The sequence below is a fragment of the Phyllopteryx taeniolatus genome, chromosome 15, assembly GCF_024500385.1.
Source record: "Phyllopteryx taeniolatus isolate TA_2022b chromosome 15, UOR_Ptae_1.2, whole genome shotgun sequence".
NCBI lineage: Eukaryota > Metazoa > Chordata > Actinopteri > Syngnathiformes > Syngnathidae > Phyllopteryx > Phyllopteryx taeniolatus.
In genome coordinates, this window is record NC_084516.1 from 13072873 (window position 1) to 13085216 (window position 12344).

At 40.2% G+C, this 12344-nt stretch overlaps 1 protein-coding gene across 4 annotated transcripts in view; it reads left to right on the forward strand.

Annotated features, from left to right (window-relative positions):
* jak2a (Janus kinase 2a) overlaps positions 1–12259 on the forward strand; it is a 30212-nt gene extending 17953 nt beyond the window's left edge. For 3 of the 4 annotated variants that reach the window (XM_061747405.1, XM_061747407.1, XM_061747408.1), the window contains 17 exons: positions 973–1130; positions 1208–1319; positions 1715–1901; positions 2032–2153; positions 2403–2537; positions 2633–2720; positions 3730–3857; positions 3949–4087; positions 4178–4329; positions 4580–4730; positions 5561–5694; positions 5768–5957; positions 6153–6277; positions 8762–8934; positions 9013–9130; positions 9279–9392; positions 11427–12259. In XM_061747405.1, the coding sequence (XP_061603389.1) occupies positions 973–1130; positions 1208–1319; positions 1715–1901; positions 2032–2153; positions 2403–2537; positions 2633–2720; positions 3730–3857; positions 3949–4087; positions 4178–4329; positions 4580–4730; positions 5561–5694; positions 5768–5957; positions 6153–6277; positions 8762–8934; positions 9013–9130; positions 9279–9392; positions 11427–11534 (2334 nt within the window). In that variant the 3' untranslated portion in view covers positions 11535–12259. The remainder of the gene's footprint in view (positions 1–972; positions 1131–1207; positions 1320–1714; positions 1902–2031; positions 2154–2402; positions 2538–2632; positions 2721–3729; positions 3858–3948; positions 4088–4177; positions 4330–4579; positions 4731–5560; positions 5695–5767; positions 5958–6152; positions 6278–8761; positions 8935–9012; positions 9131–9278; positions 9393–11426) is intronic. The other variant, XM_061747406.1, reaches the window with a different exon arrangement.
* Positions 12260–12344: the final 85 nt, after the last annotated feature.

Consider the following 12344-nt stretch of genomic DNA (forward strand, 5'->3'; position numbering starts at 1 on the left):
GTATCGTTCATCTTTTGAATTGGTCTGGGGAACAACTGTATTTTTTTGTGTATAATGCGCCTTTTTTTCCCCAAAAAATTGTCGAAAGTCAATAGTGCACATTATACATAGGTGTAGGGGCAAATGGCAAAAAACGTCCACATTTTTATAAATGTATGCCGCCATCTAGTGGTTATGAAAAAGCTGTACACTTTCATTCCAAAATGTCACTGCCACCTAGTGGTTATAAAAAAGGTGTAGCCTACACTTTCATTCCAATACAACAGGGGTACATATGACTGCATATATGTACAGTTGTGTTCATAAGTTTACATACCCTGGCAGAATTTGTGAATTATTTATTTATTTATTTATTTTAAATATGACTGATGACTGAACAACATCCATCATTCATTTCTTTATGGTTATGTTTTGTTTAATGATAATGCTTTTCTGAAATGCTTGACCGTTTAATTTGAATCCCATTAAAATAAAATTGAAAGTGTTGCGCCTTGTCCTTCATGTTTTCTTTAAAGAATTGTACCCATCTTACAAATTCTGCCTGGGTAATCAAACATATGACCACAACTGTGTGTTTTCTAATACACTAAATAAAACTAAGGCAGTGAATTTCAAAATAAGAGCAAGTAAATTAAAGAAATTATTATGTGTTCAAATAAAGTGCTTAACTTCAGAATAATTCTTTGGAAAAAAAACTAACAAAATACAGATAATACTTCATGTTTTGATCATATCGGTAGAAGCAAAATCATGCATTGTAAAAATGCATTATACATAGGTAGAAGGGTTTTCCAGAATTTTGAGGTCAACTTTGGGGGTGCGTATTATACATGGGTGCGCATTATACACGAGAAATTATGGTAGTTTTTTTGTTTTCCAGTCTTTGGGTGCTGTTCCTAGAACTCCTACAGAGGGGCATTAAATTTTAGCACTTATGATTTAAAAATTCTGATATATTCCTTGTCAACTTAGGAGCTGGAGTTTCACTCTCTCTCGGAGGCTTTGTCGTTTGTATCATTAGTGGACGGATATTACAGACTTGTTGCAGATGCTCATCATTATCTTTGCAAAGAGGTGGCCCCTCCAAGGCTTCTGGAGGGCATTCAGAGCCACTGTCATGGCCCTGTGTCGTGAGTAGCACACACGCGCAACTAAAGATTTCACACACCCCCAAGTGCAATTACATAATGTGGATCTCTGGTCACAGGATGGAGTTTACCATCGCTAAGCTGCGTCGCGCCGGCAACCGCCAAGGGTTGTACATGCTGCGCCGTAGCCCCAGAGCCTATGACAAGTTCTTTATGTCCTTTGTTGTGGGGGTAAGCACTAGATCCATGTCAATGTTAGGTTTTTGTATCTCTCATGTGACTTGCTTAGTGACGGTCTGCTTAATCTTAGAGTATGTATGCACAAAAGATGATGATTGATTAAGCAAGGCTATTAGACACTGTTAGAAAATAATACATTAGATCTATAATTTGAAAGTATCAGTCTGTTCTGGTCAGGATGAAGGTGAAACTGCTGCTTCACAGCATAACGTGAAGTGCTTAATGCAAAGCAACTCAGGAAGCAAGGCATGCATGCACTGCAGAACTGATATGTGATAATTTCAACCATTAGAGAGAGCAAACAGTTTGGGTTTCACATGAAATAGATCTGGCATCAGCTTCCAGCAGACATATGTCAGCCAGTCTGTGTTCTCTTTGACGTTCAGTATGATGCTATGATGGACTACAAGCACTGTAAGATTGTGAGGAGCGAGTCAGGAGAGTACATTCTGAGCGGTGCCACGAGAAGCTTCGACACGCTTGGGGAACTTCTCAGCTGCTACCAAAAGGAAGCGCTTCGCACAGACGGATACACATTTCAGCTGACCAAGTGCTGTCCGCCCACCCCCAAATGTCAGTACAAGTCACAGCTCAGTTTTTCAAATTTGCCATTTAAATAAAGTCTTGCATGTAGCTGTAGTGTTGACTGTATATGTTGAAATTTGTGATGGAACCTCCCTAACGTGTCCCCACGCTTCTCCAGACAAATCCAATCTGCTGGTATGTCGTAATAACCAAGTGCCAGAGGTTCTTCTGTCTCCGTCGCTACAAAAAAGCATCAGCCAGATGGTTTTCCACAAGATCAGAAAAGAGGATCTCGTCATCGTAAGGCAGCCACCTTCGCTTTCTGTGACTCCTGTCGGATAATTAACACAATATACTAACAAAACTACACGAGTAAGGACCAATTCCAATGCATGACAGGGCTATTTTTCAGTTACTGACTGGTACTGATTAGGTTGTTTCTGTGGTGCAGGCTAGGAAGGATGTACATTTATCAACATTAGCCATCATCTTAACTCACCTCTTTGTCCTCTTGAAAATACTTGAACATAACTTTACTGAACGTTTTAGAGTGAAAGTCTTGGCCAAGGTACGTTCACCAAGCTCTTCTCCGGCGTGAGGAAGGAGCTCGGAGACTACGGAGAGATTCATCAGATCGACGTGGTTATCAAAATCTTGGACAAAGCTCATCGCAGTTACTCAGAGGTCAGTTTTAGTTTTTACTCGCTGGCCGTTTGTCTTAATAAAGAAGCTATTGTTTCTCTTTTTCTCACCTTGGCTTGGTTTCTCTTGTCCCTCAGTCATTCTTTGAAGCAGCCAGCATGATGAGCCAGCTCTCCCACAAGCACTTGCTCCTCAACTATGGTGTATGTGTTTGTGGAGATGAGAGTAAGTTCAAATCATACACAGACATAATCATGACTCGATTGTTTCACCAAATCCAATAAAGTGGAACCATTTAAACACAATTTGCTCCATGATTGGCTTTCAATTTATTGATTACATTTGGAAAATTCTGTTCCAGAGTTCAAATAATGATAAACCGATGCAACCGGATATACCTTCGTAAAGGCCAGAGATATCGGTAGCAGACTCGACTATTGATACAAAATCCGCCATGAATCCTTAAATACATTGGTTGTAGGGCTGTGGACCGGATATCGCGGGGCTAGGAATATGTTGCCTGAGGCTTTATGGTTTTCATCTCGTAAAACAAGTGCGAGAGGTGATGTATAGATGTATATATGTATATATATATATATATATATATATATATGTGTGTGTGTGTGTGTGTATATATATATGTGTGTGTGTGTATGTATGTATATACCGGGTGATTGAAAAGTAACGCCCTATTTTTAAGTACTTGTCATTTATTTCTGAACTGTAATGAACTGTAACAAGAAATAACATGAGAAGAAAGTGTATTGCATGGAGTTTTATTCGATATGCGCACCAGCATTAGCCACCAGTTTCTCAAGCTGCCTAGAAACCGCATTAACTGATTTAACAAGGAACTCCTGTGGGATGGAAGACACAACTTTTCTTATTCGCCCTTCAAGTTCTTCCAAAGTCGTTGGTTTGGTAGAATAGGCTTGATCCTTTAATCATGCAACATAAACAAAAAAATTGAGAAAAATATTACAACATATGAATAAATAAGTATTTTAAAATACGGAGTTACTTTTCAATCATCCTGTATATGTAAATGTTAGTATGAATGGATATTCAGTCTAGTCCAAAATATACCCCGCCTTTTGCCCATGGTCAGCTGGTAGCTCCACGATCTTAATGACAAGTGATATAAAAAAAAAATAAAAAATGGATGGATTGATGTTCATCTCTACAGGTTCCACTGTCAGTGGTGTAAAATATCCCCTGATTGTCTTTGTTTCAGACATTATGGTTCAGGAATACGGTAAATTTGGCTCTCTGGACACTTATTTGAAAAAGAATAAAAGTAGCGTCAACATCACATGGAAGCTGGAGGTAGCCAAGCAGCTGGCCTGGGCCATGCACTACCTGGTAAGATCTAAGATCTGCATAACTATTCTCAAGGCCGTAACCTTGACTGGGGCACAGGAGTGGTCAGTGTTCTTGCGTTTTGCACCCTCAGGAGGATAAGAATGTTGTCCACGGGAATGTTTGTGCCAAGAATGTTCTGGTGATCCGAAAGGAGGACCAGAAGACAGGCAGTCTGCCTTTCATCAAGCTCAGCGACCCTGGCATCGGCACCACTGTACTGCCCAAAGAAGGTCTTAAAAACATGACAACTTCACTTGCACGTGTGACAGATAAACATCAGCAAACGTTCTCCACACTTATCTCTGCCTTTTGTCTCACAGTTCTGGTGGAGCGTATCCCGTGGGTGCCCCCAGAATGCATCGAAAACTCACAAAATCTGAGTTTGGCCACAGATAAGTGGGGCTTTGGCACCACCCTCTGGGAGATCTGCAGTGGTGGCGATAAACCACTCTGCTCCCTTGACTGCTGCAAGGTGATGAAAACAAATAATGCCTTGGTTCGCTCAATGATGAGGGCCAGTGCAACATTTTAGGAACCCACTTGTCATAACTGAAGAATGTGTGATGATTCCACACACGCCAGCCAGGTTTATGTTAAGATCAAATACAATGATAATGGCCTTAATGATGAAATCTGGTAGAATTGTTTTTAAGCCTGTCACCCATGTCCCCACCTGTCAAATATTCTTTTAACTTGGGTAGTGTTTGTGTGGTCCGCTACAGAAGATGATGTTCTACGAAGACAGACACCAGCTGCCAGCTCCCAAATGGACCGAGCTGGCCAATCTGATTAACAGCTGTATGGACTACGAGTCGTCACACCGACCCTCTTTTAGGGCAGTCATTAGAGACCTAAACAGTCTCTTTACCCCAGGTAAGAACTGGCCTACTTCCTGCTCACATCACATCAAGAAGTCATATGTTATCACTTAAAACATTGTCATAAGTGATAAATATGACTTCTTCTTGTGACTGTCTCCAAGTCAGCCCTTTGAGGTACATTTAAAAAATGTTAGCACAAGGAAAAAGCTCTCCCCACTTGCCTCTCATTTTGCCTGCGCTACGCTGGGACCTGCCTTCCACATGCGGTATTTAAAGACCCAAAATCTTATTTGCATATACTCCTCCCAGAACGCGCAAAGTGAACTGTGCAGCAGATTAACAGGTTTGGCAAATGCAATCCTCTGTGTGCATGAGCAATCAGGTTTGTGGCCATTTTTGTATGCGCAAAGCTTAAATAAATATGGCCCTAAATGTTCAGTCCTTTTGCCAACTAAAACATCAGCACCTATTGCAGTATATACACTGTTTTTTCACATTAATTGAAGCGTGGGGTCTTGCCAACTGTTGTAAACAGGTTCGCTATGTGCTGTCCAGTATTAAAGATGATCTTATGTGGAGACAGTGATTAGTGTTTCAATAGCATCATGTGACGCGCCACAATGTTGTGTGTGTCCATGTTAATGTTCCTGGGTGCTTTGGGACTTTATTGTTCAACCCAGACATTCTTGTTTTTTGCTGTTTGGTTGCACTTCACCATAGCAGTCCTTTTTATTTATTTTTTAACACCACTGGGAACACGCCAACTATTAAAATACCTCATCTGCAGCTGACTAAATAAACGCCACCAGCGACTATTTGCGGAAATACGGTTCAGTATGATTGTAATGGAGTTCTAAGAGTCTTCATCATCTTGTGGTGCAGACTACGAGCTTTTGGTGGAGAGCGACATGGTGCCTGCAAGGATGCGAGGCTTTGGCTTCCCGTGGGCTTCCGAGAGCCAGGAGCCTGCTCAGTTTGAGGAGCGACACCTCATCTTCCTCAAACAGCTGGGCAAAGTGAGACACCTGTGCACACACGCGCACTCACACTAAATTTCTACCTATCCATCCGCCCTCTTTGTCGTTGCAGGGGAATTTTGGCAGCGTGGAGATGTGCCGGTACGATCCCCTGCAGGACAGCACAGGGGAGGTGGTGGCCGTTAAGAAACTCCAGCACAGCACGGCGGAGCACATCCGGGACTTTGAGCGCGAGATTGAGATCCTCAAGTCTCTCCATCACGAGAACATTGTCAAATATAAAGGAGTGTGCTATAGTGCAGGTATGAACGACCAGAAATCTTGAGCTATTGATTGAGTTTTTTTATAAGCACCTAGCAATAGATAATCTGTCATTAAGATAATAGAGAAAACAATTAAAAGAGAAAAGGCAGAAAGGCAAAAACAAAATATTAGATGACATGGCTAAAACATTATTTTTCTGACTGAGTATTTCATTTTAATGTTTCGTCTTTCAGGACGGAGAAACCTACGCCTGATTATGGAGTATCTTCCCTACGGCAGTTTGAGGGATTATCTTCTCAAAAACAAAGTCCACTTTGATTCCAAGAAGCTGCTTCTCTATGCACTACAGATTTGCAAGGTGACATACTGTCCTGCAAAGCGCATACTAGAGAACTCATTCAGCGTGTGGCGGCATTGTTTTGTTTAAACCAGCCCATTTCTACAGATAGCAGCAGGGAGCATTTATTTACTCAGCTGTAGATGGGATAGGCTTCTATTTGTATTTTTGGACTACGTGATCCCCCACCCCAACAATGTTTATAAATACCTATACTAATAGTTTAAATCATAAATATACCAAAAATTATGATCCTAAAACTTTTTAATATCATTTCAAACACATCTTACAGTATTAAAATAAAAAATAAATGGCTTACCGATTTTGAATAAATGCATGTGTGTACCACTATCGTAACTTCTTTCTAACTGGGCTAAACTTAATTCCTCCCCGATATACAAAACTTGTCTTTCAATAGTTCCTTTACACACAAATGAAATGTAGTGCTACTTTTCTATTAGACTGAGCTTTGGCACCATCTTGTGGCATTTTAGGTCATTTCAGAAAGAGCACATAAACAGTGACTAGGCAAATAACGGAGGATAGGTCCCATAAAGATATTGAGACTGCAACAAAATCAAACTACCAAAACTCCCATTTATTTCTACGAGTCTTAAACGCCATAAATGTTTCAAGAATCCAATAATTGCATCCACCTTAACGGCTTGGTGGCAAAGTTTAGAATCGACAGGATCTCAATTAGCTCCCAGTATGCTCTCCCCAATCTGTCATAATCCAGATTTCAAAATTAATAATATACCCCTTCATTTTAGTACATGGGAACAACATGGAATTAACCACCTACAACAACTATTTAACAATAATGTTTTTAGGACACGTGATGAACTGTTTCAAGAATTCCAAATAACAGCCGGAAACTTTCTAAATTAAAAGCAGCAATAAAAAAAAAAAAAAAAAAAAGAGAATACCAACACTCCAGAGCACCCTCGAACTGCCGGAGTTTGTCCAGCAAATAATGAAGCTTCTCCCGCAAAGTAAAATAAATCTCTCAAAAGTTTATGAATTAATTTCATGTACTAAATCAATGCACTTACCAATCACCAAATGGGAAGATGACCTTTCCATGTCTGCTGACAGTAGCTACTGGACACAGATTTGTAACAATACGTTTAGAATGACAAAAAACACAAATCTACATCTTATACAATATAAAGTGCTTCATAGAACACACTTTACTCAGTACATTATGCATAAAATGGTGGTGCGGCCGCAGCAATTACAGGACACTTCTGTCAGTCTTTGTGCATGTAAAACAGTATCAATTCACTTGCATGTATCCGCAGGCACACACCCCTTACTGCAACAAATTACTCATGAATATGCAAATCGCTTGTGTATACCCTCACTTATACTCTCGTCCTGGACACTTATAATTTACAGAATTAATGCCACCACACTTCAGTTGTACAGCCGGGTTCACGACCCTTGTCCTGCATGCTTCTTCTCCTGTCCTTGTCCTGTTCCATCTTGTCCTGTCCTTCCCTCACAGGGTGTAGCAGTACAGCCCCATGCAACATGCAAATGTAACGTTTCATTGTTGTAGATAATGTAATGATAGTGGGTGTACGAAGGGGGGTGGCCACTTCACTCATCCTGTTTACAATTAGTGCTTTGTCTTTTGTCTTTGTTTCTTTCTCCCTTCTAGAAAATGTGTTCTGTTCGACTGATCAAGTCGGATTCTCAATAAACCTCAATTATAATACCACAGCTGAAGCTTAAAAACTCCACTGTGACACAGTAAAACTGTTTCGGCATAAAAGGGATGCAGATTTTCCATTCTGCTTGACCCATCATCCAAACAGGAAAAAAATAAAATTAAAAAAAGAAAGAAAAAAAGAAATTCACAAAGAGTGAATTTGCAAGAAGCAAAGGAGAAATAGGTGGTTAAACACTGTATATACAGAGCGGCGCTACGTGGTGGCCAGGCGTGGACACGGCCAACCCGAACCGAAGGCTGGCCACCCCGCTTCGTACACCCACTTTTGTGTTTTGGTGAAGAGTCGCAATCACTAGTGAGTCTACTAGGAGGCTAGTCATTTTCAAACTCTCCGTATAGTGTGAAGGCCTACATGCGGATCATGTATTCAACGTGCTGCATGACTCTACAATTCATCTGTAGAGACTGTTTGCATGTGTTGCTGCTGTTTTGGTTCAAACAGGCTCAGCGGTTGAGTCTGAGGTTCATGTGTGAACAATTCCATCTATAAACTGAGACAATTAAGGTTACTACATTTTTTTTTTGTCCTCATGGGAAATGTTGTGGGGAGGGGCTTTATTTTTTCTTAAGAAAATACACCAAGTGACTAATGGTGATGGCATCTAATGTATAAGGATGGACACTATTTGAGGAAATCCAGTATAATCAACAAATGATCCTACAAATAAATGGAACACTGTCTGTTTTTCTTTATGTAACAATAAAAAGTATTAAAATTGTTCGTAGTATTTTTCTCCCTGCATTTAAATGTGACACGATTGTTCCAGGGTATGGACTACCTGGCCACAACGCGTTACATCCACAGAGACCTGGCTACTAGAAATATTCTGGTAGAGAGCGACATGAGGGTGAAGATTGGTGACTTCGGTCTGACCAAGGTGCTGCCCCAGGACAAAGAGTACTACACTGTGAGGGAGCCCGGAGAAAGCCCCATCTTTTGGTAAGATGGACCCTATCATGTCTCACAAAGACTACAACATATTTGACCAATCTGGTGATATTTATTTTTTTTTCCCAGGTATTCTCCAGAGTCACTTACAGAAAGCAAGTTTTCGGTGGCTTCAGATGTTTGGAGTTTTGGTGTGGTCCTCTATGAACTTTTTACTTACTGTGACAAAGGCAACAGCCCACCTGCGGTATTACACTTCACACACTACTTTACTCAAAGCTATGAATCACTTCTGTTTGACTGAACACTCCTTAAAAAGATGACGTTCTTCACATGAATTTGGTTGCTGTGATTCTGTAAGTGGGTCTTACTTATCATGACTACTTTTGTTCCAGGTGTTTATGGAGCAGATGGGAAATGAAAAACAAGGACAGATGATCGTTTATCATTTGATCGACCTGCTGAAACAAGGCTATCGCTTGCCTGTGCCGGATAATTGTCCGAAGGAGGTCAGCACTAACAGTTTTCTTTTGTCTAAAACTGGGGTGGGCAACCACGCTACTTGCACCCCCAAGATTTGGGTGCAGCAGGTACAGGGCTCAATGCAAACATAGAAAAAGCCTACTAGAACATCAAAACTTTATTTGGGGTTAATCAGAGGCACCTTAAGTGGTGGCAGGTGTGGGCTAACTCCCAATTAACATGATTTAGTTAATTCTGAACCTAGCCACATCCCCAGGTATGTGTGTGTGTGCACACTAGTGCAACCACATTATCTCAGTTGTTTTGTTTTCACTTCCCCTCTCGAAAAGATGTATTTTTTTCAGTTGAGCTTTACAGTTTACAGGTCACACTGATGGTGGAAAAAGTTTTGAAAGGATTTATCTTGGTCTTATTTTTATATCACAAAAATGTGGCATTTGAACGAGGTGTGTAGACTTTTTACGTCCACTGAAGAGAGTTTAGAGGAAATGGGAGCATCACAAGCACCATTATTGCGTTTACGCCAGATTTCTTCGAGCCAATGAGTCATTCATAAACATAGAACTGGCTGTTCCTGGTTTAAATTAGGTAACAATTCAAATCTCAGTTCATATTTTAAGAACCCCTTGAAATGGCCGTTTTAAACCAAAGGGGCTGCAGACATCTGTGTCTTTTCAGGAATGGCCATGTGAAACTGGACTCTGAGGAAATGTTCCAGTGGTTTCACTAGAGAGCCAATTTTTCTGTTTGGGTTGCGGGTGAGCTTCAGTCTATCCCAGCTGACTTTTAGAAAGAGGCAGGGGAAATCCAGGACTGGTCACCAGCCAATCACAGGGCCCGTATCAAATTTCTCAAATCCCTACTTTTCAGGAAATAAAAATAAATAAATAAAGCTTGTTTGAGTTACCAAACACTGCACTGTTAAAGTTGTATTATACCTTTATATTGCTATAATATACTGTTGCGCACTGACATCAACACATCTCCCCATCATCATGCTCAATCGCTAACTTAATTTGCAAAAAAAAAAATAAAATAAAAAAAAAAAAAGCTAATTTATTACACTGTCATTGATAAGAATGTGACAGAAATGTCAAGTCAAATCTGCGGTTGTGCCAAGCCCCTGACGAGAGAAGAGGCTTTAATAGTCAGCTAAAGCTAGCAATTGTGGGTACATCATCTTCCCAAACTCTTTTTCAGAGGCCCGAGCGCCACGAGCGATGCAAAACAAAAAAACAATGAGCTGACTAAGCAATGTAATAGGCAGATATTAATCTGCGCAAAGACTTAACCTCCATGGGTCGCGGGCGTCCGTCTACAACAAATCAATACAGCCATTGATCTTTAACAAAGAAGACCTAAGCCTACTCAAATGTATCAAACCAAACTAGTTTTACTTCAGTCCTTATCATCTAAAAATTATACAGACATTCAATCTTGAGGCAACATAATAGCGCTACGCTCCTGCGGCGTAAGGAAGAGGTTGAGTTCAAGACAGTCGAAGTGACCAAGAGAGTTAAGAGATTTGCTCTTAAGCTATTTTCAACACTTTGAATTGGTTAATAATTTATAAAAACAACGGAGCACATGGAGACTGACCAATAAGTATCAATTTGTGGGGGAAAAAAATGAAATTGAGCAAATTTGAACATACAGGGTTTCTGCCCAACAGTGATGATATTAACAATAATTCACACTCGCAGTGAATACCCTGAGAAATGCCAGGCAAGCACGCAGGGAACATGCCATGGAACATGTGAAGGAGACGCGCCAAAGACTAGCTGCCCCCATCACAAATATAAATCCCTCAAAATGACAAAGAAGACAAGGCAATTTCTAGAAGGGTTTTATAGTGAATGCTCCTAATACATAATAAAGAAGAAACACTTGTAACATGATATATTTTGATATATTTCGTATGGCGCTTGGAGAACTTCTCCGTGAAAATTGGAAATGGCTCCTGAGAGGAAAAAGGTTCCCCAACTTTCCTCTTAATACATGTATGGAAAGTGATGCAGAGTGTAACTGTCAGTGAGTAAAGGCCACGTTCACTTTGTCAGATGCAGCAGATGATGACCGAGTGCTGGAGCGGTGACCCGGGACACAGGCCCACTTTCCAAATGCTGATCCGCAGAGTGGAGACGGCACGAGACAACATGGGCACGTGAGGCGCGTTCACCGGGGAAGTCTCGATGTCGCGATGATGCAAACAAACTATTCCGATCACACCAGGCTGATATCCACTTACAAGTGATGTGAGGACTTCATAAACACTACACCTTGACTCCAAAGAACATTTCCGACTGCCTTTAAATATTCTTTTTATACATGTTATTCTATATGAGAATTGTTTTTAAAGCTGGTCATTTCTTTTGTAAAATATGGTTATATTGTACTTGTGTATGATGTGTAATGTTTGCATCCTTCCTTGGGTTTTATGTTGTTCTTTTTTTACTTTTTTTACTTTTTTGTAACAAACATCCCACCTGATGAAAGCAAAACCTTGGCAAAGGCGAAATTGTACAGTAAATCCCGAATGTATTTAAGTGCTTCCCTTTTTCTTTATGTTACAGGCTTATTCCAAAATACTTATGTATTTTTGTTACATATTTTTAATACACATCTTAAAAAAAAAATTAAGAAAAAACCTTAGGAACTGCAAAGAGCAAAAGTGTGCCAAGCTCATAGCATATTCAAAAAGATTTGTGGCTGTAATTGCCATCTGTGATTTCTTACGTTTTGTGTGCGTGTGTATACATTCCAAAAATGAATGTAACTTGTTTTTGAATAAGGCAAAAACAACGAAAAGTGAAACAAGTGAAGCACGGTGTTTCCAGATGCACTTTAAGTCTAAAAGGTTACTGGTCCAATTAAAATAATGCTGTCTGTTAAAGTTGGTCATTAATTGCCTTAACTGTTTAGTATAATTTGAAAGCATGCTTCAAAGAAACATGCTCTGGGACTGCTGATATTACCTC